Source organism: Rhineura floridana, chromosome 8 (genome assembly GCF_030035675.1).
Source record: "Rhineura floridana isolate rRhiFlo1 chromosome 8, rRhiFlo1.hap2, whole genome shotgun sequence".
Lineage (NCBI taxonomy): Eukaryota > Metazoa > Chordata > Lepidosauria > Squamata > Rhineuridae > Rhineura > Rhineura floridana.
The window spans coordinates 2,682,048-2,707,020 of NC_084487.1; the positions used below are offsets into that span (position 1 = coordinate 2,682,048).

At 47.7% G+C, this 24,973-nt stretch overlaps 2 protein-coding genes across 3 annotated transcripts in view; both read right to left on the reverse strand.

Annotated features, from left to right (window-relative positions):
• The window catches only part of LOC133390086 (src substrate cortactin-like), a 34,723-nt gene extending 28,001 nt beyond the window's left edge, over positions 1–6,722 (reverse strand). The window contains exons 1-3 of one of the 2 annotated variants that reach the window (XM_061637986.1): positions 6,480–6,722; positions 2,412–2,495; positions 623–696 (exon numbers count right to left, since the gene is read on the reverse strand). In XM_061637986.1, the coding sequence (XP_061493970.1) occupies positions 623–696; positions 2,412–2,495 (158 nt within the window). In that variant the 5' untranslated portion in view covers positions 6,480–6,722. The remainder of the gene's footprint in view (positions 1–622; positions 697–2,411; positions 2,496–6,479) is intronic. The other variant, XM_061637985.1, reaches the window with a different exon arrangement.
• A 4,260-nt stretch (positions 6,723–10,982) lies between these two features.
• GOLGB1 (golgin B1) overlaps positions 10,983–24,973 on the reverse strand; it is a 42,411-nt gene continuing 28,420 nt past the window's right edge. The window contains exons 16-23 of the mRNA XM_061637987.1: positions 24,586–24,764; positions 22,218–22,338; positions 21,144–21,293; positions 17,313–17,471; positions 15,962–16,059; positions 15,415–15,549; positions 13,108–13,213; positions 10,983–12,317 (exon numbers count right to left, since the gene is read on the reverse strand). Coding sequence (XP_061493971.1) covers positions 12,183–12,317; positions 13,108–13,213; positions 15,415–15,549; positions 15,962–16,059; positions 17,313–17,471; positions 21,144–21,293; positions 22,218–22,338; positions 24,586–24,764 — 1,083 coding nt within the window. The 3' untranslated portion in view covers positions 10,983–12,182. The remainder of the gene's footprint in view (positions 12,318–13,107; positions 13,214–15,414; positions 15,550–15,961; positions 16,060–17,312; positions 17,472–21,143; positions 21,294–22,217; positions 22,339–24,585; positions 24,765–24,973) is intronic.

The window sequence follows — 24,973 nt, forward strand, 5'->3', positions numbered from 1 at the left end:
ACCAATGTTTACAAAAATGCATATATGAGGGGAAATGCGCGTAAAAATGAATATCTTAGTGAAAGTAACACAAAAATGTATTCTATTAGGAGAAACTGTTTGCAAAAATGTGTACATTAGTCAAAACTGCAGACAAGAATGTGTTTATTAGCAGAAATTCACACAATAATGCTGAAGTTTTTCATGATATTTTTTTTTTAAATTGCAAATTGCTGCAGAAACCTGGAGAACTAAATTTAAGTTTGGAAGACGGAGGAACTGAGAGAGCTGAAATCAATAGATCCTTCCCTCTCCAGGTGGCAATATTTCTAGAGGCACTAATGAAGCAGCCATGCAAGTTTTGAGAGGTAATGCAGTATCACCAAGGATGTGCACAGCCACTCCATGAAGGAAATAAGAGCCAGCCACCACCACCCCCAGAGCAGCACCTTTTGGGACAATGGAAGATCTTGTGGCCCAGGGCCCACCTCTCGGATCACACTCAGCACAGCCACTTGCAGCCACAAAAGGTCTCGGACTGGCCTTTCATGCAACATACAGTAACTGGGTCTAGTTATATTGGACAGTCATGGGAAGCAGGTTTGTGACAGGGACTGGGGGCCAGTGGAGAAAAATCACTCACTCAATATGCTCTGCACGGCCAGAGCCTTCGATAGTTTTCGCTCCCCACCTCTGTTCTTTCTCTGAAATGTCATTCTGCAAGAGAGACCCACCCAATTGATATTATTAAGGCAACTGATTTAATTTGACAATTTATACACTGCTTAATTGCAATTGTCTCTAAGTGGTGTACACAAAAATGCAAGATAAAATAAAAATAAGTTTAAAATTTTAAAAAAATCAGAATTCAGTTATTAGGGAAATAAATGTTCACAATCGTTATCATTAATCGGTACCACTGTAAGTCCTTGAAGTCGACCTTCATCGACCTTCTCTCAGATGTTTAATGCCTAAGCAAAGGGGACAAACATCTCTGGATGACTTTCTGGCATTCCCTGCCCATGTAAGCAAGGAGAGTTGATTCATGCTGGACTCCACTTTAAAAAGTAAAACTCAACCATGGCTATCCACATAAATCACGGGGAGGGGATCTTTTTCCGGCCAAGGGCCACATTCCCTTCAACCTTCCAAGGGCCACATGCCAGCAGTGGCAGGAGACAGAGGTTAAAGTGAGCAGAGCAATGAACGTAATTGCAGAGCTTGGAAAAGTTACTTTTTTAAACTACAACTCCCATCAGCCCCAGCCAACACGGCCAGTTTCCTCTTCCAACAAGCCTTTTAAGTTGAGACCTATCCCAGTCTGCATCTGTGTTACAATGATTTAATATGTTCTTTTAATAATGTTTTTAACCCTTTTTAAACGTTATTTTTAAAATGTTTTTAATGCTGTTTTGTTTTAATGTATTTTAAGATCTGTTTTTATGATGTTTTGAAGTGTTTTAGTGCTTTGTTTGCCACCCTGGGCTCCTGCTGGGAGGAAGGGCGGGATACAAATTAAATAATAAATAATAGTTCAAAAAAGTAACTTTTCCAAGCTCTGCATAATGGTTACCTTGGTATGGTGAGATGGTTTCTACACAGGCTCACACAGCCCTCTGTGTCCTCCATCCAGGTAAGTGAGGAGCATTGCCAGAGTCCAAGGACACCTTGCTGCCAAGCAGAGCAGGGCCAGTGAGGGCTGTGACCTGGGGAACTCTCCAAAGGCCAGACGGAGAGGCCTGCAGGGCCGCATTTGGCCAGTGAGAGCTGTGACCTGGGGAACTCTCCAAGGGCCAGATGGAGAGGCCTGCAGGGCTGCATTTGGCCAGTGAGGGCTGTGATCTGGGGAACTCTCCAAGGGCCAGACGGAGAGGCCTGCAGGGCCGCATTTGGCCAGTGAGGGCTGTGACCTGGGGAACTCTCCAAGGGCCAGACGGACAGGCCTGCAGGGCCGCATTTTGCCAATGAGGGCTGTGACCTGGGGAACTCTCCAAGGGCCAGACGGACAGGCCTGCAGGGCCGCATTTGGCCAGTGAGGGCTGTGACCTGGGGAACTCTCCATGGGCCAGACGGACAGGCCTGCAGGGCCGCATTTGGCCAGTGAGGGCTGTGACCTGGGGAACTTTCCAAGAGCCAGATGGAGAGGCCTGCAAGGCCGCATTTGGCCCCCAGACTCGAGGTTCCCCACACAGCCCTGACATAAATCTACCTAGGAAAACGGCCAACACTCACAGGTGAATGCCAACTCTTTTCAGTTCCTTCTGTTTCCTGCTAGCCCTGGCCATCCACCAGTTCCTGGCAAGGGCAGGGAATAGACTGCCTTCCTTTGATAAGGCTGTGCCTGCTCCAATCAGCACCTTTGGGAAGGCGCGTGAGGGACAGAGCCCTATGGTGGTGAAAGTGGTGCTCCCAAGGGAGCGAGGAAATCTCACCACAAAATCCGGGTCTGTATCCCAGTCATCTCCTTGGGACTCCACCTTCACGGACACATTGTGGCCCACGCCGGCCTTCCACATCTAGGGGGGAGAGAGAGAGAGAACTAGAATACAAGGTCAGGTAGCCATGCCGAGATTCTCAGAGGAAGCTGAGCTTCCCATGTTTGCACTCTTTCCGTGCTTGGACCCAGAAAGTACTGAGCCCTCCAGCAATGGTGGGCTTCTAGCACACATCAAAACAGCTAGGAAAATGGAATACTTGGACAACAGAGGTGTGGGTCAAGGTTGAGATGGGGAAGGCCAAGGAGGATGAGGGATAATTAAGGGAAGGAGTTTTCAAGTGCAGCCCCCAAGTCCTAACAGTAGACTCCTAAACCCTGCAGAGCTGCTGCACGTGAGAATGGACAATACTAACCTAGACGGACCAACAGTAAGGCAGGCTATCTACCGAGAGTCACCTGGAAAGGGCTGGAGTTTTAAATATGTTGTGGAGGGTGTGTGTGTGGAAGAGGGAGATTTTTAGCAAGTGACAACGTTTAGCAAATGACTGAACATTCACAAGGATGATGCTACAAAACCAAAGTTCTTTACTTGTTAAAATGTTGCTGCCACACCTGCTGTGGGTAAACAGGAGTTTGAGGAGGCCACAGACAAGCTTCTGAGGGGGCCATCGACAGCCCACAGGCCACAGGCTGGCCAGCCCTGCCTTAAAGGCCAAGGCACACCCCTGAAGGTGGCATATTAGCGCCCAGAAATTGGAAGCATTTGCCTCTACCAGCATTCTTGGCCCACTGAGGAATATGCTGCTTCAGCAGAGAGAGAGAGAGAGGGCGGGGAGGGGGCAGAAGACCTTCCCCACCCAAGCCAATGCAATATATGCCAAGAGACAGAGACACAGCATGGAGCTGCAGGCGTGGAAAGAGGACGTGGTCTGCAAACCGAAAGTGAGATGTGGAGCGTTTCTTCCGCCAGCCCTGCTTGGGACAGAGAAACGGAAACGTGGACCCAAGGCAGAGCCAAGGCAGTGGCTTCCTGCAGCGACAACCTCAGGACCGACCGGAGCTGCTTTCCAGGGGTTGCCGCACCTGGGCTTGCCCTCCCCTGCCAAGTCGGTGCACATCCATGCCAGGGTGTGTGTATGTGTGCGCTTCTGCTTGCTGAGAGTTAGAGCAAGCAAGCCAACCTTCACAGTGGCCTTTCCTATTTCGGTGCACCTCCCCTCAGCCCCAGCCAGCCAGGCCATGGGATGCTTGAGCTGATGGCAGCGGGAGTCCAAATATCCAGAGGGCACCAGGTTGGCAAAGGCTGCTGTCCAGGGCAGCCTGTCTTCTCTGGGGCAGTGCTTAAGACTGCAGCGTAGAATCAACTCCAGTGTTGCCTTGTCTATTGAACCAGGGGACGGACACCAGCCCAGGAGGGAGAGGTGGTAGCTCTGAAACAGACCCCAGGACAACCCCCTGTGGGTCCCATACCCCAGACTAACCCCTCGTGGTCTGTAACTAAAGACCAGCTACACACATGAACATAGGAAGATGCTTCACCTAGCTCTGCATTCTCTTCTCTGACTGGCCGCAGTGGCTCTCCGCGGCCTCAGGCAGGGCCACAAAGCCTTCCCCAGGTTCGCTAGGTGATCTGTTTGAACTGGAAATCCCACTGGCTGACCCCGGGGCAAAGCAGGTGCCCCCTTATGAGGTATGACGCCCCCCCCCACGTGTCACCTTTCAGGCAGTGCTGACTTTCATGCAAAAGCAAAGCCTGAATAGGGGAGTATTAAATAAGTGCAGGATTTGGGTTGAGGCAAGGGAGCATCGGAAATAGCCAGAGGCAGGTAAAAAAGAAAAACCAACCAGCTTTTGTGGCATTATCCTAAGTATCTCAACATGCACAAACATTGCTCAGAAATCTGTGGGGCTCTGCCCTCCCGCACCCTTTGGTTGTCCAGAGTGGGACAGTGACACCCTGAGGTGAAGGGGCCTTTTCTATTGCAGCACCCAATAAGCTTTGGAACATTTAAGGTTTTGCACTCCTGGGACAGGACAGGACAGGCCCAACAGAGAATCTGAAAAATACCTCCCTCAGAGGTCATTTCTAGATTACTGGTTTATTGTGCATTTATCCTGGTTCGTTTGTGGAGAGATTAGATATCACTGCATCAAAGCAAGTGCTAATCCATACTTTCTGGGGCACTTTTCTATAATTTTCCTGACTGCAAAAACTTCTGCTGTTTTGGAGAAGTGGGTTTGTTGTGCAAGACCTCTCAGCTATAATTGTGCAACCTAAATTTGCCAGGATGTGATTGAATCCAACCCCAAAACAGCAACAGTCTGGAAGTGCCCCCAGGTTGTCAGACACAGTAATGGTTTCCAAAAGCCATTAAAACACAGACAAACCAGCATCTCAACTGCACCAGCTCAGAGACAAAGAGAGAGAGATAACATTTTCCCATATATTAAAAATATATATATTTGCACATAAGCACACGGCATCTGGCCAGTGAGGAACCCAGGCCTGAACCTCCTCCCTGACACGTTCAATTTGTGAGGAGTGTTTTTGCGTGAAGGAACATTCAGTTGTGCGAGTCTCAACCTGCAATCAGAGCTGCTCCTGGGAGGAAGGGCGGGATATTGTTATTATTGTTGTTATGTAGTAATAGTGTTGTTGGTGATGATGATGATCATAATAATATTCCGCCCTTCGTCCCAGTAGCCCAGGGCAGCAAACAAAACACTAAAAACATTCTAAAAGATCTTAAAAACAGACTTTAAAATATATTAAAACAAAACTTCTTTAAATAAAAAGCTTTAAAAACATATTAAAAAGCAATTCCAACACAAGTTGTGCTTGTTAACTGGCCCACACATTACACACTGCAGTCGATTTTCAGGGTATTGTATTAGGGGACGAAGCAAGTGAACAAGGCCTGTGGGCAGAGTAGCAACATAAGAGGACTGAACGCAAGACCTGGCAGATGGTTGCCTGAGCTTGTCGCAGAGGAGAGTTGACCGATCTTCTGCCCTTGACTGACTGTCTTCCCCCAGAGTCTGAGGCAGCCTAATTTGCATGAGCAACAATCCCTTTTTATCCAGATATTTGGGGTATACCTACATTGTCCATTCAGAAAAGGGCTTGCTGATTTATTTATTTGTCTGATTAGTCGCCAACAGCAAAAAAAGCCTCTAACCAACTTACAAAGAGGTTAAATGCCAAAAAGGCCTAAGATAAAAAAAATGCATTTCAGTAAAACCCTTCCACCAACCCACAAACAAACTCAGCAGAAAGGCAACACAAATTTCAGCAGCAAGAATGTTTCATACAACACAAGCCCATCAACCAGCTTTTCATCATCCATCAAATGCCCCTGCCCCAGGAGGAGCCCAGGTCGCTTGCAACGTCATTAGTGGCCAACTGGCAGCATGCATATGGTGGTGGCGCACTTGCGGCACAGACGGAGATCTGGCTTGGCCCTCCTGGGCTGCCTGCTTCTGGAGACTCAGACATGCTCTACAGCAGTAGTTCTTAACTTGTGGTCCATGGATGGGGTTTGAGGAGTGCGCAAAAAAAATCAATTTCCAATAAAATTAATTGCATGGATGGATGGACGGATGGATGGATGGAATGGAGACCACAGCTTTCATCAGACTTTCAAAGGGGTCTATGACCCCAAAAAATCTTCAGCTCTGCAGAGATCTATACAGTTGTGCCCCTACCCCACGTCCCAGCGCCCCTGTAGAGTGCATTAAAGACACACAATCTTTGGATTGAATTGTGACACACCAGCCAAAGATGTGCAGCTATCGCTCCTCTCTGGCCACATTGGAAAGGGCAGCACATCTGCCTTCCAACACATCTGTCTTTCCCCAGCCCATCACTGAGTCCCCACCGCTCAATGGCTGCTGCTGCCGTCGTCTTTGGCACCAGTTCCCTATCCGGGGAGGGGAGGGCTCTGAAGGGGCCGGTGCCCTTCCAGCACCACCCAAAGAACAGGGCCAGGCGGTGTCCCCACCACCAGCAACGCCTGCAAACATGCTCACAGCTCCCTCCCCCACCTCACCCCCAAATTTGTACCTTGGCTGGGACACCTCAATTCCACGGCCGATCTGTGTACTTTAACCTTGGTTTCCGCTGTGAAGCTGAGCTCACCCAAAGTTCCTGTTTTAAACTTCACCCAACTCGCTCATTTCCTGTAGGCCAGTCCCTTGAGGAAGCTTCACGGCAGAATACACACACACAATCACACCACACAAGATGGCGCCAGGATGCTTAATCACACACCCTTGGGGATGTGCTTGTGCAGAGAAAGCACCTCGTTCCTTTCCCTGTGTGCGAAAGCTTCAACGTTTGAGGCTTTTAAAGTACGTGTGATGTGGGGAAAGTGAAGAGTTCACAGCACACACATTTTTCCTTCTCTGCTCGTAGCATTAGAACCCAGTGAAAATGACTGGCAGTAGATTCAGGACAGACGAAAGGAAGGCCTTCTCCGCCACACAATGCGCCCTGAGCTTTTCAACCTGTGGTGAATGAGATGCCTTTAAAGGGGATTACACAACTTCACAGGGGAGAACGCCATCAATGGCTGTTAGCCACAAGGGCCAAGCAGCAGCCAGATAATAAAAGAGTCCATTGGCAACTATCTAGATGACAATGCTGTGATTAGCAGGAGCCAGCATGGGTTTGTCAAGAAAAAATCCTGTCAAACTAATCTCATCTCTTTTTTTGATCGGGTCACTAGCCTAGTAGATGGTGGAAATGCTGGAGATGTCATCTATCTAGATTTCAGCAAGGTGTTTGACAAAGTCCCCCACGACCTTTTGATTAGCAAACTCGTCAAGTGCGGACTAGATGGAAATACTGTCAGGTGGATTCACAACTGGTTGGAAAACCGTACTCAAAGAGTGGTCGTCGGTGGCTCTGCTTCGGACTGGAAGGAAGTTTCGAGTGGAGTGCCACAGAGCTCTGTCCTGGGGCCGATACTCTTCAACATTTTTATCAATGACTTAGATGATGGGGTGGAGGGAAGCCTTATGAAGTTTGCGGATGATACGAAACTGGGAGGGATAGCTAACACAATGGAAGAAAGGAATAAAATCCAAAGGGACCTGGATAGACTAGAAAATTGGGCTGAAATTAATAAAATGACATTCAATAAAGACAAATGCAGGATTCTGCATTTAGGCCACAAAAACAAAATGCACAGGTACAGGATGGGAAATACCCGTCTTAGCAGTAGTGCGTGTGAGAAGGACCTTGGAATTGTAGTGGATCGCAAGTTGAACATGACCCAGCAGTGTGATGCTGCGGCAAAAAAGGCAAACACAGTTTTGGGCTGCATAAACAGAGCTATAGTTTCCAGGTTGAGGGAAGTAATAGTCCCACTATATTCTGCATTGGTCAGGCCTCATCTGGAATACTGCGTTCAGTTTTGGGCGCCTTTTTAAGAAAGATATAGACAAGTTAGAGCGGTTCAGAAGAGGGCGACGAGGATGATAGCCGGTATGGAGAACAAGTCTTATGAGGAAAGGTTGAAGGAACTTGGCATGTTCAGTCTGGTGAAGAGAAGGCTGAGGGGCGACATGATTGCACTCTTTAAGTACCTGAAGGGCTGTCACATAGAGGAGGGTACAGATTTGTTCTCTGCTGCCCCAGAGGGTAGGACTCGGTCTAATGGTTTTAAGTTGCAGGAGCGTAGATTCAGATTGGACATTAGAAGGAACTGCTTGACAGTAAGGGCGGTTCGGCAATGGAACCGACTGCCTAGGGAGGTGGTGGGATCCCCTTCACTGGATGTCTTCAAGCAGAGGCTGGACAGCTATCTGCTGGAGATGCTCTAGCTGTGGATTTCCTGCTGTGAGCAGGGGGTTGGACTCGATGGCCTACAAGGCCACTTCCAACTCTATGATTCTATGATTCTATTCCTGGCGGGGGATCCCTTTACAACTCATATAACCCCCATTGTAGAACAGCCGCATTGGTTGCCGGTTCGTTTCCAGGCCCAGTTCAAGGTGCTCACGTTAGTGTTGAAAGCCCTAAACGACTTAGGCCCCAAATATCTGAAAGACCGCCCCCTTCCCCACAGAGCCTCCCGGGTGGTGAGAACAGCAGAGGGGGCCCTTTTGGTAGTCCCACAACCCTCAGGCGTTTGGGGGGTGGCGTCCCAGGAGAAGGCATTCCCCATGGCAGCCCCTAAACTGTGGAACTCCCTCCCCACAGAGGTGCGTGTGGCAACTTCATTGTACAACTTTCGGCGAATGCTGAAGATGCACCTCTTTATCCTGGCCTTCAATACCTGAGATGTATATCCACTAATAGGCAAAAAACCTTGCGGTTTAAGAACGTACCTGTAGCCAACAGGTATTTTGATCAAACTTTAAAAAGCAGGGAAATTGGGCATATGTTTGATTGGTTTTGCAATTTTAGTGAAGTTTTCTATAGTAAATCACTTCCTTTTGCTTCTGTTTCTGTGAATATGTGAAGTACAGCAACACTTTGCAACACTAAAAAAAAGCTCCAAAACAATTGTGGAATAATGGCACTGACTGTTCAGCAGAATAGTTTCCAATGGGCATGAGGAGTGTCACTTTGCACCAGATAAAACAGTGGGAGGTGAAATCTGTTCTAGCAAAATTCTAGGTGTGCTCTATGTTTTTAATTGACCATGCCCACCTTTCCTTTAGTGGAGTGGTTTAAGCATAGCAGGCTGAAAACATGCATCTTGTGCAGGCCAATATTGTTTTCTCCAATAGCTGGATTCATTGCTTAGGTAGCAACATTATAATCAGTCTGATTTGACATCAAACTGCAGTTTCAGATTCAACGGTTAATGCACCCAAAATAGAAATGGAGCATAACCTCCAGTCTGAAACACAAAAGGCTGTCTTCACCATCAAATGACATCAACCAATAAAAAGGCTTTGAAATTAATAAAAATAAAAATAAAAATCGACTTGAAGGCACATAACTACTACTACTAATAATAATAATATGCAACCACCAGGCAACCAGGCACTTTGGAGCAACAGTGGGAGATTGCTGTTGCCTTCATTCCCTCACATGACTTCCCGAGAGGCATCTGGAAATCTGGAGATCAAGATGCTAGAGCACATGGACTTATGGTCAGATCCAGCAGGGCTCTTCTGAGTTTCTATGTGCAGGGGATTGAAAGCTCTTCCAGACAAAGCAATCACGCCAACTCCCACCTGCACTCTGAAGTGACAGAGACCAGACACAGGTTTTACTTCCTCAGTGAGAAGAACTGGCCCAGAATCCGTTGCAGAGATGCAGCAATGCCAGATCATGCATAGGAGGAATGAGGAATTCTGCTCAGGAGATGCTGCCAGTATGCACAGCAGGAACTGTGCACAGTCCAAGCTTGGTCTTATGGAAAGGTCTGCAGTGGGCACCATGATCTCCTAGATCTTGCTGCTGGTTGGCTATAAACAGCCTAAGTCCAAACACTGCCAAGCCACAGGCCATATTTTATATAGGATGCACACCCACAACATAAATGGGATGTTAGTCCCGTGCAACTTTTTGGAGAGGGGATTGGTAAAATTGTATCAGAGCATGGGATGCGGAGCTTGGATCTGAATCAGGGCCCCCTGGCGTCTCATTGCCACTTGTATCACCTCCAGTACACGTCCGCTTAGTAGTCTAATAAAGACAACTGTCTGTGGTTATTTTTGAGCTCACTCAATTTTAAAGGCCATCAGCTTTTAATAATCTAACATGCTAATCAAATGCACACCAAAATAAACTTAAAAACTAGTTGGCTTTTGTACCTGCTCCCATCAGCCTCTACAGAGTCCCTAGCACAGGTTTCCCCTTAGGATCCTGAGCTACTATAGAACAAAGTGGATTTCTGATTAATTTTGACCAGGATGTGGTTTCATTTCAGGCATAGAAGGAGAGCCCCCTCAGACGTTATCCACAGGCGAGCAGAAAATGTCTTGGGCAATGCTGTTCTGTATGTGACTCAAAGCATAATGCCCCTGGCAGCTCCATTTTTCCAAAACTTAATCTGTGATGCCCTGTGCCCCTCTAGACAAATCACTGGCTAAACAGACATCGCGCCCGAGGGTTTCCACCTAGTAGTTGTCTGGAAGCATTGCTTCGGCTGAAGGTTTAACTTTTACCCATGTTGTATCAGGAAGAGGCATGTTCCTGGGCATTTTAGGACAGCACCCTCTCAGACTCGCAAGCGGCTGCATCTGAGAACACCTTTGCCCTCCTTTAGCTGAATCCCTTCTCCTTGCCCTGCCGACATTCCTCTCCCCCAGCAACTCTCTCTGACCAATATAACTGCATTCCAGTTTGTGTTTTCATGCATGCTTTTAAAACTGACAGCTTGCATGATTAACTCCTTAAAGTTATCCTATTGCTTCTCTTTGTTGTCCTTGTTAACCCTTGGGGTGTCATATTCTGGAGTGCCTTCAGGTCTTGGTGTCAAAATATCCTAAAAAAGGGCTGTCAGGCTTGCTCGTGAGAATATTGCAAGCTTTTGTGAGAGCCGCACCATTCGTAACTGAGCCCACCAGACGAGTCTGACCAAATCACGCTATTCACTAAACTCACTCAGAAAAATAATAATCTTTATTGCACCAGGATGGGATTTTCAGAGGGTTAGAAGACTGGATTTGGGAGATGTAAGGAAAATGTACAGACTGCACTGGGGACCCCCCCACCAATAGTGGCTGACAGAGACTCAGCCTCAAAATCCACATCCACTGAAGATCTCCCCCACTCTGGACTCATCCAGCAGATCTAGCAGCCTGAACTGAAAGGGAAGAGCTTTCCCAAACTGCCTGGGCACAAAGGAGGCTGTGAAACACCCCAGATATTCTGTCCCACCTGGCCAACCCCATCCAAAGGGACGGGGGGGGAGGGGGCTCAGACCTCTGCTCCCCCCTCTCCCCCCCCCGTGCAATGCAAGGAGCAGGCTCAGTGGCCACACAGTCACCTTCCCCCTCATTCTTGAGCACAAGGCCTCCTCCACCTCTCTATGGAGGAGGGAGCGAGGTTTACGCCTGAGGCTCCCATCCCTTTCAGTGCAACCTTCCCCAGTGCCAAAACCACAGAACACGAACAGCAGGTGCAAAAAAAAAGGTCCTTATGGCAAGTTCACTTGGTCCCTTCCCAGAATCAAGTTCAAGAAGACCTTTGCCGAGGCACAGAGAACAGACGCAGCCCCCGAGAAGACTGGAACGCTGAAGAATTCCAGCCCTTCATCTGCAGATTACAACTGAGCAGCATGTTAGAAACGGAAGAAAAATTAACTTAGAGCAGCCTTCCTCAACCTTGTGACCCCCAGGCATTTTGGACTCCCAGACTCCTATCAGCCCCAGCATCATACGGCCGTGCTGATGGGCTCAGTATTCCAAAGTATCTGGAGGGCACCAGGTTGGGGAAGGGCAACTTAGGACTGTGAACTGGCTTTGCCCCAATTCGGTGTGCAAAGCGAACTGTAGAACCCCAACGCCTCCTTTGAAGAACAGAAACAAAACCAACATGGTGTAGTTAATGAGGAGGGAAGCCCCCCGCTGGCCCCATCTCCCACAGGCGGGGGCTGTCCTGAGCTCTCTGCACCACTCACTCCCCTTGTCATCAGGCCAGCCTGCAAGGGGCTCCGGATGCTCCCAAGCTACGGCTGCATCATCCACCACAGCGCAGCAGGATCCTCCAGGCAGAGGCGCTGCAGTGCCCCGAAGTAGTCATGTGCCCCCTCTGCCCTCCCCTTGGGGAGGAGCAGGGCTCTCTCTGACCCTGGGGTGGTTCTCACAAGTGGCCCGTGAAGCACAGGAGGAGCAGCACGTGGACCGTGAGGAGGTAGAGAGTCGGCAGCAGAGGCAAGCGCCGGCGGGAACAGCAGAGCGAGCGCAGGACACGCCGCAGCCCCGTGGCCCCTCGAGCCTGAGGAGAAAGAAGGGAGGGGGGAAAAGAGGTTAAGAGGCAGGCCACGGTGGGGTGACTCCAACTGACGGCTCCTGCTGTGAAGGGAAGCAGGCTGGGCAGGTTGCAAGCACTGCAAGCTACACGCACATGTGCGCAGGAGGGATGCCCCTGCAGTCTGCAGGCGGTTATATATACGGTGTGGCAGGGAGGGCCAGAAGGAGCCATTGTAAGTGAAAAAGGCAGATCTCACATCCCAATGACCCAGTGGGGCATGGGGCTTCCTCTTCTGGTGGACAGTCACAGATTTAAAGAGGAACCCTGACTGTGGGCAATCGGCGTTCCAGCCAAGAAAACAGCGTCTTGGCTTGCCTGCACTGGGAGAAGGCAAATCTACAGGCGAACCTATTTCAAAGGCGCTTTCCGCGTGTGCGATGGAGGCAGAGAAGTGGCTGTTCATGGCCAGGTGGGAGAAGGGGTGACAGGAGTGGGTGGTTTGGCTTTGCTTTCTCAGCTAGAGGGTGTGCATATGTATGGTGAGCTGACTTAAAATTTGTGAGTGATTTGCATGTATGTATATTTCATATTCTCTCTCTGTGTGCGTGTATGTCTGAATGACTGTTGTAAACCACTGATATTTTTGTTTACGAATAGCGGTATATAAATATTTTTATCAATAAATGAATAATACCCCCAAACAGCAGGCCAAGGTTACCACCTCTACAAGAGCAAGGCATGAAACACAACAACAGGAGCTGAGGCTTCCTTGCAGGAGGAGCTGCGTGCGCTCACATGCCGGGAAGAGCCTTACCTTGCTGAAGGAGCCGTCCGCAGGGCCTACGAGCAGTGCATGCTCAGGGCTGGGGGGCATGTCAATGTTGGTCTCCAAAGGGTGTGCCCACTCGCTCGATTCCAACCTGGGCAGGGACAGACACAGATCAGTGCCCCAGGACCTCCGAAAAGAAGGTCAGCCAAGGTGCTTGGGTAAACAGGCACAAAGCCTCCATCGAGGGTGGCTGACTCCTTTTTGACCCAGGGGCAACACCACCCATGTCCAGCCCCCCGCTGGGCTGCATCAGTGGTGGATGTGGCCACCAAAACAGACACAGAGTCCCCCTTCCTCATCTTACCAGCTAATATCACCCCTTGCTGGTCAACCAGTCCATCTGGTGACTGGGGGGGGGGGGGTCCATCAGGGCTCTGACCACCTCAGTGATGAACCCACTTGGGTTGTTTTGTGCTTTCTGCTGCCAAACTCAGTGGGGTCTTGGGGGACTGCATCAGGCTCCTGAACTGGGGGCCAGCAACCTCTGGTCGTGGGTTGCACAAGCCATTTTGGAAGGCCACTTCTGCCTGCTTCTCCCTCAGCCACCCAGAAAACAGGCACTTTGCTGTCCTTCAGCATCCTCACTGCAAGGGCCTTTCCTGCTTCTGCGTCACCTTCAAATCTTTGCAAATCCCCCCACTTCAGCCCCCCCAACACACACACTTTCCTAGGCTGCTGCATCAGTCCACACCTGTGCCTGGGGACCACAACAGCAACCAAGAATTGAGAAAAAGGAAGCCTGAAGGGCAATATCACAAACTCTCTCCACATACCTCAACAGGGAGGGTGGATATTTAGGCTAATAAAAAAAAGGCAGAGGAGCCATTAAAAAAAGGCTGAAATGTTTCCTGTGTTTTCTAACAATCAGGAGCGTAGCAGCCACTGACTCTCCTTGCCTCCTGCTCAAGAGTGTGTGTGTGTGTGTGTGAATGCCAGGTACAGATGTGGGGAGTCAGATTCAGGTGGCTTTGAGTCAGTCACTAGCCCTAAGCTTAGCCCATGGTTTTAAAGCTTTTTTTAAAAAATGTTTTGTTCTAATATATTTTAAAAGTCTGTTTTTATTATGTTTTAGAGTGTTTTTAGTGCTTTTGTTTGCCGCCCTGGGCTCCTGCTGGGAGGAAGGACAGAATATGAATCTATCCTTATTGGACTGCCTTCAACTCAATCCCAATTTATGGCGACCCTATGAATAGGGATTTCATGGTAAGCGGTGTTCAGAGGGGGTTTCCCATGGCCTCCCTCTGAGGCTAGTCCTCCCCAGCTGGCTAGGGCCTGCTCAGCTTGCCACAGCTGCACAAGCCAGGCCCTTCCTTGTCCGCAACTGCCAGCTGGGGGGCAACTGGGCTCCTTGGGGCTATGCAGCTTGCCCACGGCTGCACAGGTGGCAGGGCACGTAATCCCTGAGTCACTCACAGTGGGGTGATCTTTAGCTGGCCCTTGACACCCAGGAGACACGAGTGGGGATTTGAACTCACAGACTCTGGACTCCCAGCTAGGCTCTCCTCCCCACTGTGCTATAAATACTTGACAGGATTGTTGTGAAGCTTGCGCACTGTTCTGAACATTTTGAAGAAGGGCAGGAGGCAGATGTAGCTAAATAAACCTCTCTCAGCCTCAGGTCTGCCCCTCTGTGGTCAGGGAGGAAATGGAAGGAAAGACTGAAGTAGCCAAATATCCGATTTGCTGCATGAATTCAAAATCTTAGTGGATCCTGAGCACCTTTCTCACTGCCTATATAAAAATGCTGATTCCCAAGAAAAATTCAGCAGAAAATTTCTTTTCCTTTTCTGATTTTATCACCTCAGGACTGTGTTCTCATCACTCCCCCCCCCCAACTGAGAGCTTGGGACCGTATACCTGGATTGCAGGATGGAGTCAGCACCTGTGTTACGGAAGGGGACACCCTCCCCAACCCAACCGGGAGGCTTCTATAGTCAAGGGCCAGACATAAAGAACCAAGGGTGGTATCCCACTAAACCCTACTCACAGTAGACCCACTGTAATGAATTAACCCAAGTTAGTCATGCCCATTAACTTCAGTGGATCTACTCTGAGTAGGAGTAGCACCGAATACCACCCCAAGGCTCAAGTGCCCACCAGTACTTCCCCATAGCGGGAGGACTGTCAGATAATAGTTTCTTTCTTTCTTTCTTTGCTTAGTCATTTCGTTTGTTGTTCTTATGTGCCTTCACAGTCGGTTATGACTTATGGCGACTATGAATCAGCTAGCAATTTTAAGGCGCGTTGACTAAAGCAACGAGGATGCTGGGTCTTCCCAGCCAGCCTGCTCACCTGCGGATGTGATCCTGGGCCGTGGAGAAGGCCTCCTCGGCCGCCAGGCGCCGGTCCCGCTCTTCCTGCAGCTGTTCCTCCAACTGCCACAGGCCCTGCTTTGCGCTACTTTGCTGCTGCTTGGCCTCTGAGAGCCTGCAAAGAAAAGGGGACTGTGAGGAGCGCAGCCCTTCGCAGCGACCCCGATGGCCCATTCACAAGACCACAAATACAGCTCTCGTTGGTTGCTGTTTTTAAAGAGGAAGGTAACTGCCCTCATTAAAGAGGAGTTAAGAGAGAAGACTTTTCCTTCCAGTACAAATGGGCTGGATCCAGTTCAGACTCTGTGTTAGTGACCTGGGACAGGGAACCAGGGGATGGTGGATACTCTAGAGTAAGCCCCCCCCCAAAGAGTATAAGGGTGTGATCTTGTATAAATGTGCAGTGGGTGTCCAAGATCACTTGGGCACCACAAAAGGATGAGTCTTTCCCTCTCTCCTCTGACAGCAAAAAAATCACCATCTCCCCGTGACCTCTAGAGGTCTTCTGATTACCCTGTAGCACTCACTTCATCTGCAGTTCCTGTAGATCTGGTGTATAGGTCTCCCTGGGGTGTTCACTTCTTTCCTGGGGGGCTCCAGGAGCAGCATCTGTTGGCAGGGACCCCTGGGGCAGAAGAGCACACATTAAGGCATGAAACATGTGCACGGTGCCACTGATCCAGCTCAAGAGCACCACCTGTATCTCAACTAGCTGCTTCAAGGCAAGTCTCACTTGGTAGAGATGACCAGATAGCTACAGCCTCACAAGGCTGAATTAAACACTTGTGTTCTGACAGGGTCTAGCCTGGGCCCTGAACGTACGAGACCTGAACAGGGTGGTTCATGACAGATGCTCGTGGAGGTCACTGATTCATAGGGTCACCCTAAGTCGTAGTCGACTTGAAGGCACATAACAACAACCACCTGGACCCACAGCTCCGTGCAGTGAAAAGGGGTAACTCCCAGGTAGAAGGTCCTGTGTACAGTTCTGGCCACCCTCATGTTTAAAAAAAGGAATTTGAGAGCTGGAGAAGGTGCAGGAAAGGGCAAAATAATAATAATCATAATAATAATAATGGGGGGTTGGGGAGAGAGGAAGGAACAGATTTATGACTCGGAGTAAGAAAGCTTCATAAATAATATGAAAGGCAGCCCTCTTGGTGATTCAGCTCAGCAGAGGGGCCCCTCTTAGTAGTTCCACTGCCCTCAGAAGTTTGGGGGTTCTGTTGGCCCAGGAGAAGGCATCCTCTGTGGCAGGGGAGCTCCCTCAAGAGTTTTCCATCATTCACTGAAGATGCACCTCTTTATCTCAGTCCTTGTCACTTGAGAGAGAGGCTTTTAGGACCCATCCTGTTGCTGAGACTGTACTTCTTTAAAACTGTTTTTAATGTTCTATTTTTAAATTGCTGAGAACCTATGGTGAGGGGTGGGTAATAAATTGTAGTAGTAATAAATATGCTATGTTCAATCTCGCTTAGACCAGCGTCGTCTGTTCCTGCCATCTCTCTGAAAGCTCACCAAGGGTTGCTTCCAGCTCTGCTACCTGACATACTTCTCCGCTGGAGGCGCTGCTGTTGGGACTGAGCTTGGGACCTTCTGCATGCGTAATCTGTGGTCTACCAGTGAGCTGTGGGCCCTCCCATAGTTCAGTCTTGGGAGAGACAACTGATGGACACAACTGACCCTGGTAGTCAGAGGCCAATATTAACATCCAAGGGATCCCAAAGTGCTTTTTGGATGATCAAAACAGGCAGTGCTCCCCTGAATTCTGAAAGATAAGAATGAACTGGCCAGCAACAGCACTTGGAAGGCTGAGAATGACATGTGTTGGCCAACCTCTGCTACCCAGCAGCCTCTCAGGCCACTCTTTGGCCTTACCGCATCCTTCACTGGAGACTGGAGCTCCTGCATCTGCTTCTCAAGTGCCTCACAGCGGGCAAGGACCTCGCTGTAGTGCTGGTGGCTCTCACGCAGGTTGCGGCTACTTCCTCGTAGCTGGAGGGAGAGGGAGTTCTTCTCCTCAAAAACCTGTGAGAGCTGGAGACAGGACAAACACAGAGACTGAGATCCCTCCCTCAGGCAACACTCCCCACATTTTGCAGCTGAAGACTGTGCCCCCAAATGGGAAGGCCCTTAAAGGCATGCCACCTTCACTGTTTTCTTTTCAGCACCTGCTTAAAACATTTGTTTAGACAAGCCTACCCAGACACGTAAATATTGATGTGTCTTAATCTTTTTAGTTTACTGCTGATTTTAATGCCCTCTGAAATGTTTTAATTACTTGTTTTTAAACTGTTTTTATTGCTAACTTTAAACAGAGTAGAACCTTGTTATAACACGGGGTTTATTTAATTTTTATTTATTTATTAAATTTGGAGCCCAGGGCGGCAAACACCAAAACAACTTTAAAACATCTTAAAACCAGATTTTAAAACAACGAAAAAAATATTATAACAAAACATCTTAAAAACATATTTAAAAAGTAACTAAAAACATATTAAAAAGCAATTCTAGCACAGATGCAGAGTGGGATAAGGTTTCTACTTAAAAGGCTTGTTGAAAGAGGAAGGTCTTCAACAGGCACCGAAAAGATAACAGAGATGGCGCCTGTCTAATGTTTAAGGGGAGGGAGTTCCACAGGGTAGGTGCCGCCACACTAAAGGTCCGCTTCCTATGCTGTGCCGAATGGACCTCCTGATAAAATGGTATCTGCAGGAGGCCCTCACCTGCACAGCGCAATGATCGACTGGGTATATAAGGGCAAGACGATCTTTCATATATCCTGATCGCAAGCTGTATATTAGCTTTATATACCAAAAACAGCACCTTGAACTTAAGCCCAGTAGCAAATGGGCAGCCAGTGCAATTCTTGCAGCAACGGGGTGACATGTTGGCAATATCCTGCCCCAGTGAGCAGTCTCACCGCCGCATTTTGCACCAGCTGCAGCTTCCGGACCAACCTCCAGAGCAGCCCCACATAGGCTTCCCGGAAGGATTGCTCCGCCTGTGGCTGCCTCTGAGATGAGCTCTGTCTCAGAAGAAGCTTTTTTCAGTTTAAAATCAGTCAAAAGGGAACTTTGACTGGTATAAATGTTCTCCCAGGCAAGGGTGAACCGAAGATTATCCACAGAAACTTCGTTAGGCTGTCGGTGGCTGGAATCGATCAGGAATTCCCTGGGAAAAGAAGGCATACCTAGCAGCCGAGGACGGAGTTAGGACTTCCAGCAAGCTGGGCTGAAAAAAGCGAGACGTTTTTTCTTTTAAACGATCCACAACGGGCGAGCTTTCTTCTGTCTAATCTTATCATTTGGCTTAAATTACTACAGTAAAAGAGATTTGTTTAAGAATCAGAAATCAAGATACCTAGGTGAGTTACACTTCTCTCTTTTATACAAGGAATTAAGGAGGAGGAAAGAAAATTTAAAAAGCTTATCTTATTTTTTATGGCAAAAAGCTGGCCTGAATTTGGAAACTATAAAGATTAAAACGGATGAGGGGCAACTTACCCGAAGAGAAAATCTGATCTAGATGATTATTTGATTGATATATGTCTGGGACTACTTTTTCTTGGACTACTTTCTTTAGACGAATCTACTGTTTGTGTATGTTACTAATTGTTCGGCGCTGTGAACCAAATTTGTTTTGCATTCTTGGATGTGTGGGAGATAAGAACTGTGCTGGCCAGATGATGTCAACAGGCCTGGAATATTAACTCCCTTATTGCTGGAAAAAGAAGCAAATTACTCTTTGCTTGGGAATTGTGGCTATATTGGAAATTTGAAGGTTTTTTTCTTCGGCTTTAAGAATGACAATCAAAGAAGTGGCAGAGACCCTGGATGTATCCCTGGAAGGGTTTTCCCCTCTGGATACGTTTCAGAAGATAATGGATGAGACTAAGATAACGAAACAAGAACTGGGACAGAGTAGACAAGAGATGGCAACTGAATTTGGTAAAGTGAAACAGGAGCTGAAAGAAATAAAGGATTATATGAGAAAAGGAGCAGATGGACAAGCAATAGAAGATGAAAAAGAAATTAAAGGGAAGGAGCAAATTCTGGAGATTGGATCAGATATATCAAATTTGGAATTGGAAAAAGATTTGGACTTTATGGCAAAAATTAAAGGGAGGATGCAAGTCCTGGAGATTGGAACAGATATATCAAGTGTGGAACTGGAAAAATATTTGGAGTTTGTGGATCCTGGAGATAAAGATTACTGTTTGGAATTCGGCATTGTCCCTGGAGAAATTGATGAAGATATCAGAGATAAAGTTATCAATGCTTCGATGGAATTTCTGGACTGGAATGATTTGATGGAACTTGAAAAAGAGAAAATTTATAGAATTAATTCCAGATATGTGACAATGGAAAAACTCTCAAGAGATGTGCTAGTGCATTTCGTAAAAAAGAGGAACAGAGATATGACTTTACAACAATATTTCAGCAACACATTCAGAATTGACGGCAAGGAAATATTTGTGATGAAGGAAATTCCCATCAGACTCTTACTATATGACTACGACAGCAAGATTATTATGGGTGCAAGGATGGAAGTTGGAAGATGGAATTAACACTGATAATGGAAAAATGGCTATTGAAATTACTGGACCTAGCAGACTTGATGAGATGGATTAATTGACATGTTTATTTGGAGAAAAATCGATGGATATATTTCTCAAGGAGTGGAAACCTCTCTTTGACTTTTTGCAGAAAGAATAAAGTGATGTTAATGAGATTTGATGATTAATTAAGATAACTACTGGAGGAAAGTGATTTTGTAATATATTAAGAGACAGGTTTGTTATATATCATAGACCTATAACTGATCTGCCACAAATCGGAAGTCAACATTTTATTTTATTGTTTAATCTGTTTCTTTTTTGTTTTGTTTTGTTTTGTGTTTGAAAATTTGAATAAAATTAATGATAAAAAAAAAAGAGCAGCCCCACATAAAGCACATTAAAGTAATCCAGCCTGGAGATTACCAGTGCATGGACAACAGTGGTCAGGCTATCTCGGTCCAGCTGCTCTACCAGCCAAAGCTGGTGAAAGGCACTCCTAGCCACGGAGGTCACCTGGGCCTCTAGCAACAAATATGGATCCAGGAGCACCCCCAGACTATGGACCTGCTCTTTCAGAGGGAGTACGACCACATCCAAAGCAGGCAAGTGAGCAATTATCCAGACTTTGAAACCACCAACCCACAGCGCCTCCGTCTTGCTCATACTGAGACTCAGTTTATTGGCCCTCATCCAGTCCACCACCGGGGTTGGGGGACAAGGGATGTACCTGTGTTACAGAGGTTCCGTGTTATAATGAAAACTTGTAGTTAGGGACATCATCATACTAGCGGTATAGCTGAATCTTAGAGGTTTTGTTGCAACCAAGCAGTATATAAACATTTTAAAATAAACACAAACAACATCCTCCACTCTGGGCCACAACCAGCAGGGCTCTCACCAGACTGAGGGTATATGGCAGCACGTTGCACGAGCCTTAGCCTCTGGAGAGTTTAGTTTATTTTAATGCCAATTTCCAGCCTTCGTGACTGTGGAAACAAGCTTGAGTACCTAAATCCTCTTTATAAAATAAATACTTTTGAAGCAATGAGAGCATACTTGGTCACTGCAGGGATATGAACAGTACAAGAACGATAGATGATCAATATGCACAGTCTGAAGAACCTCACACCCCACCCCACCCCTCATGCCTTGCTGTTCAGCTGCTGGATCCGCATCTCTTTCAGGTGCAGCTCCTTCAGGCTGGTCCTCAACTGGGCCTGGAGATGGTCTGCATCGACCTCTTGGCTGGATACAGCTCCCTGCAAAGTCTTGCTTGAATTGGTGACCTCTGGAGTAGCCTGTAGGGAAGCACACACTCAGCCCTTGCACGGAGCGATTCAGCCATGCCTGGGGAGTTGTCCAGCAAGGATTCAGCACCCCCAAGATCCCAGCCAAGTCCTAGGCATTCATCATGTCTCTCTGCCTGACTTACACATACTAACATTCTAATCACTGCTACGTTTTATTAACATAAATTTGGAGACTGCCTGATCTCAGGGGTCTGGGGCAGGTAACCATTATATATGTCCTTTTATTTTTTATTTTAAAGTTTATCCCCTTCTAAAATGGCTTCGTAGAGCCCTCAGGTCAGCCACCAACAACGGTGGATTTTAAATACACCAAAGAGGTGGGGAACCTCCAGCCCAGGGGCCCAATTAGGCCCATCAGGCCTCCCCATTTGGCCCGCAAATGACGCCCATCTGCTGTACACCTGACATCAGGCATGGAGCAAGTAAAGGCAGGGCTCAGACAAAAAAAAGGCTTCCCAGGCACCACGGATCAGATGACTGCCGGCGCTTGGGAAATGCTGTGCACTCGGTTTTGTCCTCATGGCTTAATTTCCAACTGCGCAGGCAAAAGAGAGTTGCCTGATGTCACTGCGATGTCAGGTGGACAGCCCAGCTCACCTCTCAAACCCGGTCTGCAGGACGTGTGAATGTAAAGATACAGCCCACCGCTTGGATGCTGCTCCCATCCTCAAAGTACACAGATATTACCGTGAACAGATGTCAGCAGCGGCAGCAAAACAAAATGTTAGAAAACGGTGGCAGATTCTACAGAACTCATGCTTAGGAATGGGGGGACAAGGCCTTGTTAGAAATGGACCAGGATTGCATCTCACACTGCTATCTTAACAAACCAGGGTGGCATAATTGGGGGGAAAGTCTTCGCTAGAAATCTTTGGCCCACGCTGTGGGCCACTCACGGCCCTCTGGGCTCACCTGTCTCTCATGCTGCTGCTCCTCCACGATCCGCACACGGGCTCTCTCCTCCCGGGCAGCTCTCTGCACGTGGCTGAGCTGCTTTCCCTTGGCCTCCAGCTCCCAAGCTGCCTTCTCCTCCCTGCAACACACCAGAAGAGCAGAGCTGCATCAGCGGGAACACTTTGTGCCATGGGGCAGTAGGATGGCGTAGAAGGTGAGCTGCTCGCAAAACCCCACGTATGTTTCCTGCCAAGGCACCGACAAGTTTGGGCACTGGAGACTGTTGTAGCAAAACCAACAGAATTCTGTGGCATCATAAAGGAGGATGCCACAAGGCTTCAGCCGGGAGCCAAGACTGTGTCATCAGCTGGCTTGGCCGGGGCTCTGCGCATCCTGTGATTCAGCTATGCAAACATACGGGACAAGGATCCAACATCTTCAATTTCCCCACCTTAAGCCTTGGTCAGAGAGGCCTATAAGGTGGGTGGCCAATCTCAGAGGGAAGAGAGGAGGTGAAGAAAATCTTCCTGTAGTCAGGAGGTAGGCCTTAAGCAGCCTGCATAGCTCCTGGCAATCATTCTCATCATCAGCGGAACCAATGTGGCAATACAAGTGCATATACGTGAAGTGTATATGTGAAGCCGCATTTGGAATGCTGTGTACAGTTCTGGTCGCCTCATCTCAAAAAGGATATTCTAGAGTTGGAAAAGGTTCAGAAGAGGGCAACCAGAATGATCAAGGGGATGGAGCGACTCCCTTATGAGGAAAGGTTGCAGCATTTGGGGCTTTTTAGTTTAGAGAAAAGGCGGGTCAGAGGAGACATGATAGAAGTGTATAAAATTATGCATGGCATTGAGAAAGTGGATAGAGAAAAGTTCTTCTCCCTCTCTCATAATACTAGAACTCGTGGACATTCAAAGAAGCTGAATGTTGGAAGATTCAGGACAGACAAAAGGAAGTACTTCTTTACTCAGCGCATAGTTAAACTATGGAATTTGCTCCCACAAGATGCAGTAATGGCCACCAGCTTGGACGGCTTTAAAAGAAGATTAGACAAATTCATGGAGGACAGGGCTATCAATGGCTACTAGCCATGATGGCTGTGCTGTGCCACCCTAGTCAGAGGCAGCATGCTTCTGAAGACCAGTTGCCGGAAGCCTCAGGAGGGGAGAGTGTTCTTGCACTCGGGTTCTGTTTGCGGGCTTCCCCCAGGCACCTGGTTGGCCACTGTGAGAACAGGATGCTGGACTAGATGGGCCTCTGGCCTGATCCAGCAGGCTCTTCTTATGTTCTTATGTTCTTAAGTAAACTTTCATAAAGGCATGCAGGAGGCCAAGCTCAGCTCAGTTTGCTTTGGTACTGAATTCACACAAGCAGGGGAGCCTGTTTCGTCTTCAGCTCCAGCAGGAAAGGTCCAGAGAGAGGAGTTTTGCTAGCCAAATGAACAAGCACAGAAGCTAGTGTGGTACAGCAGGTGGAATGTTTATTTATTAATTAAATTTATATCCCTCCCTTTGTCTCAGAAGGAGCCCAGGGCAGCAAACAAAAACAAAACATCTTAAAAACAAAAGACTTTAAAATATGTTTAAATAAGGCATATTTAAAAACTTATTAAAACAAAACCTCTTTGAAAAATCTTTTTTAAAAAAGCTTTAAAAACATCTTAAAAAGCAATTCCAGCAGACTGGGATGAGGTCTCGACCTAAAAGTCTTGTTGAAAGAGGAAAGTCTTCAGTAGGCACCAAAAAGATAGCAGAGATGGCGCCTGCCTAATATTTAAGGGGAGGGAATTCCACAGGGTAGGTGCCGCCACACTAAAGGTTCGTCTCCTATGTTGTACTTAAAAGACCTCCTGATAAGATGGTGTCTGCAGGAGGCCCTCGCCTGCAGAGCACAGTGATCGACTGGGTATGTAAGGGATAAGACAATCGTTCCAGTATTGGGCTTGGATGTAAGGATGCCTGAGTTCGAATCCTAACTCAGCCAGGAAACACATTGCTTGATCATGAGCCAAAGGCTGCTAAAAGGATGATGATTTATTGATTTATATGCTGCTTATATGCCAAAATGGCATTAGCCAGTCTCTGCACCAGGTTGGAAGAAGGATGGAGGGCAAATCTGACAAAAGCCAGAATAAATAAAAAGTGAAACATATCCAGGATGCTGGATTCTGTCTATGTCAGCTGCTGAGATCTACACTGATGACAGGGGCTGCTGCTCTCTCTCTTCCCAGAGCTGTGTAAGAGGGGGATTGTCCTTCCCCCATTTCCACCCTGCCCTGCAAGGTTGTACAGCTGCCCAGAAGACAATGAGCAAAATTAGACAGAGCTGGCAGAGTTTTAGGCCCTTCCCTGTTTCCCTCCCTCCCTGGAAGGGCTGCTCTCACCTGAGCTTCTGGAGCTCGAGCTGCCAAGAGGCCCCCTCCTGATTCAGCTGCTCCTGGAGACGTTGCCGGTGCTCCACCTCTTGCTTCTGCTCCTGCAGCTGGGCCTTCAACCGCATGATCTCAGCAGTGTCCACCCCAACCTGCAGGTACTGCTGCTGCAGGTTCTTCAGCTCCACCAGCTTGGGCGTTTGGAGAGATTATTATTATTATTATTATTATTATTATTATTAATATTATTAATATTAATATTAATAATAATTTAATATTTTTACCCCGCCCTTTTTCCAAAACTGGAACTCAGGGCGGCTTACAAATAGGTAAAAAACATACAAAAATATACAATTAAAATAGAATTAAACTATTTGTAACATTAAAATCATGAAACATA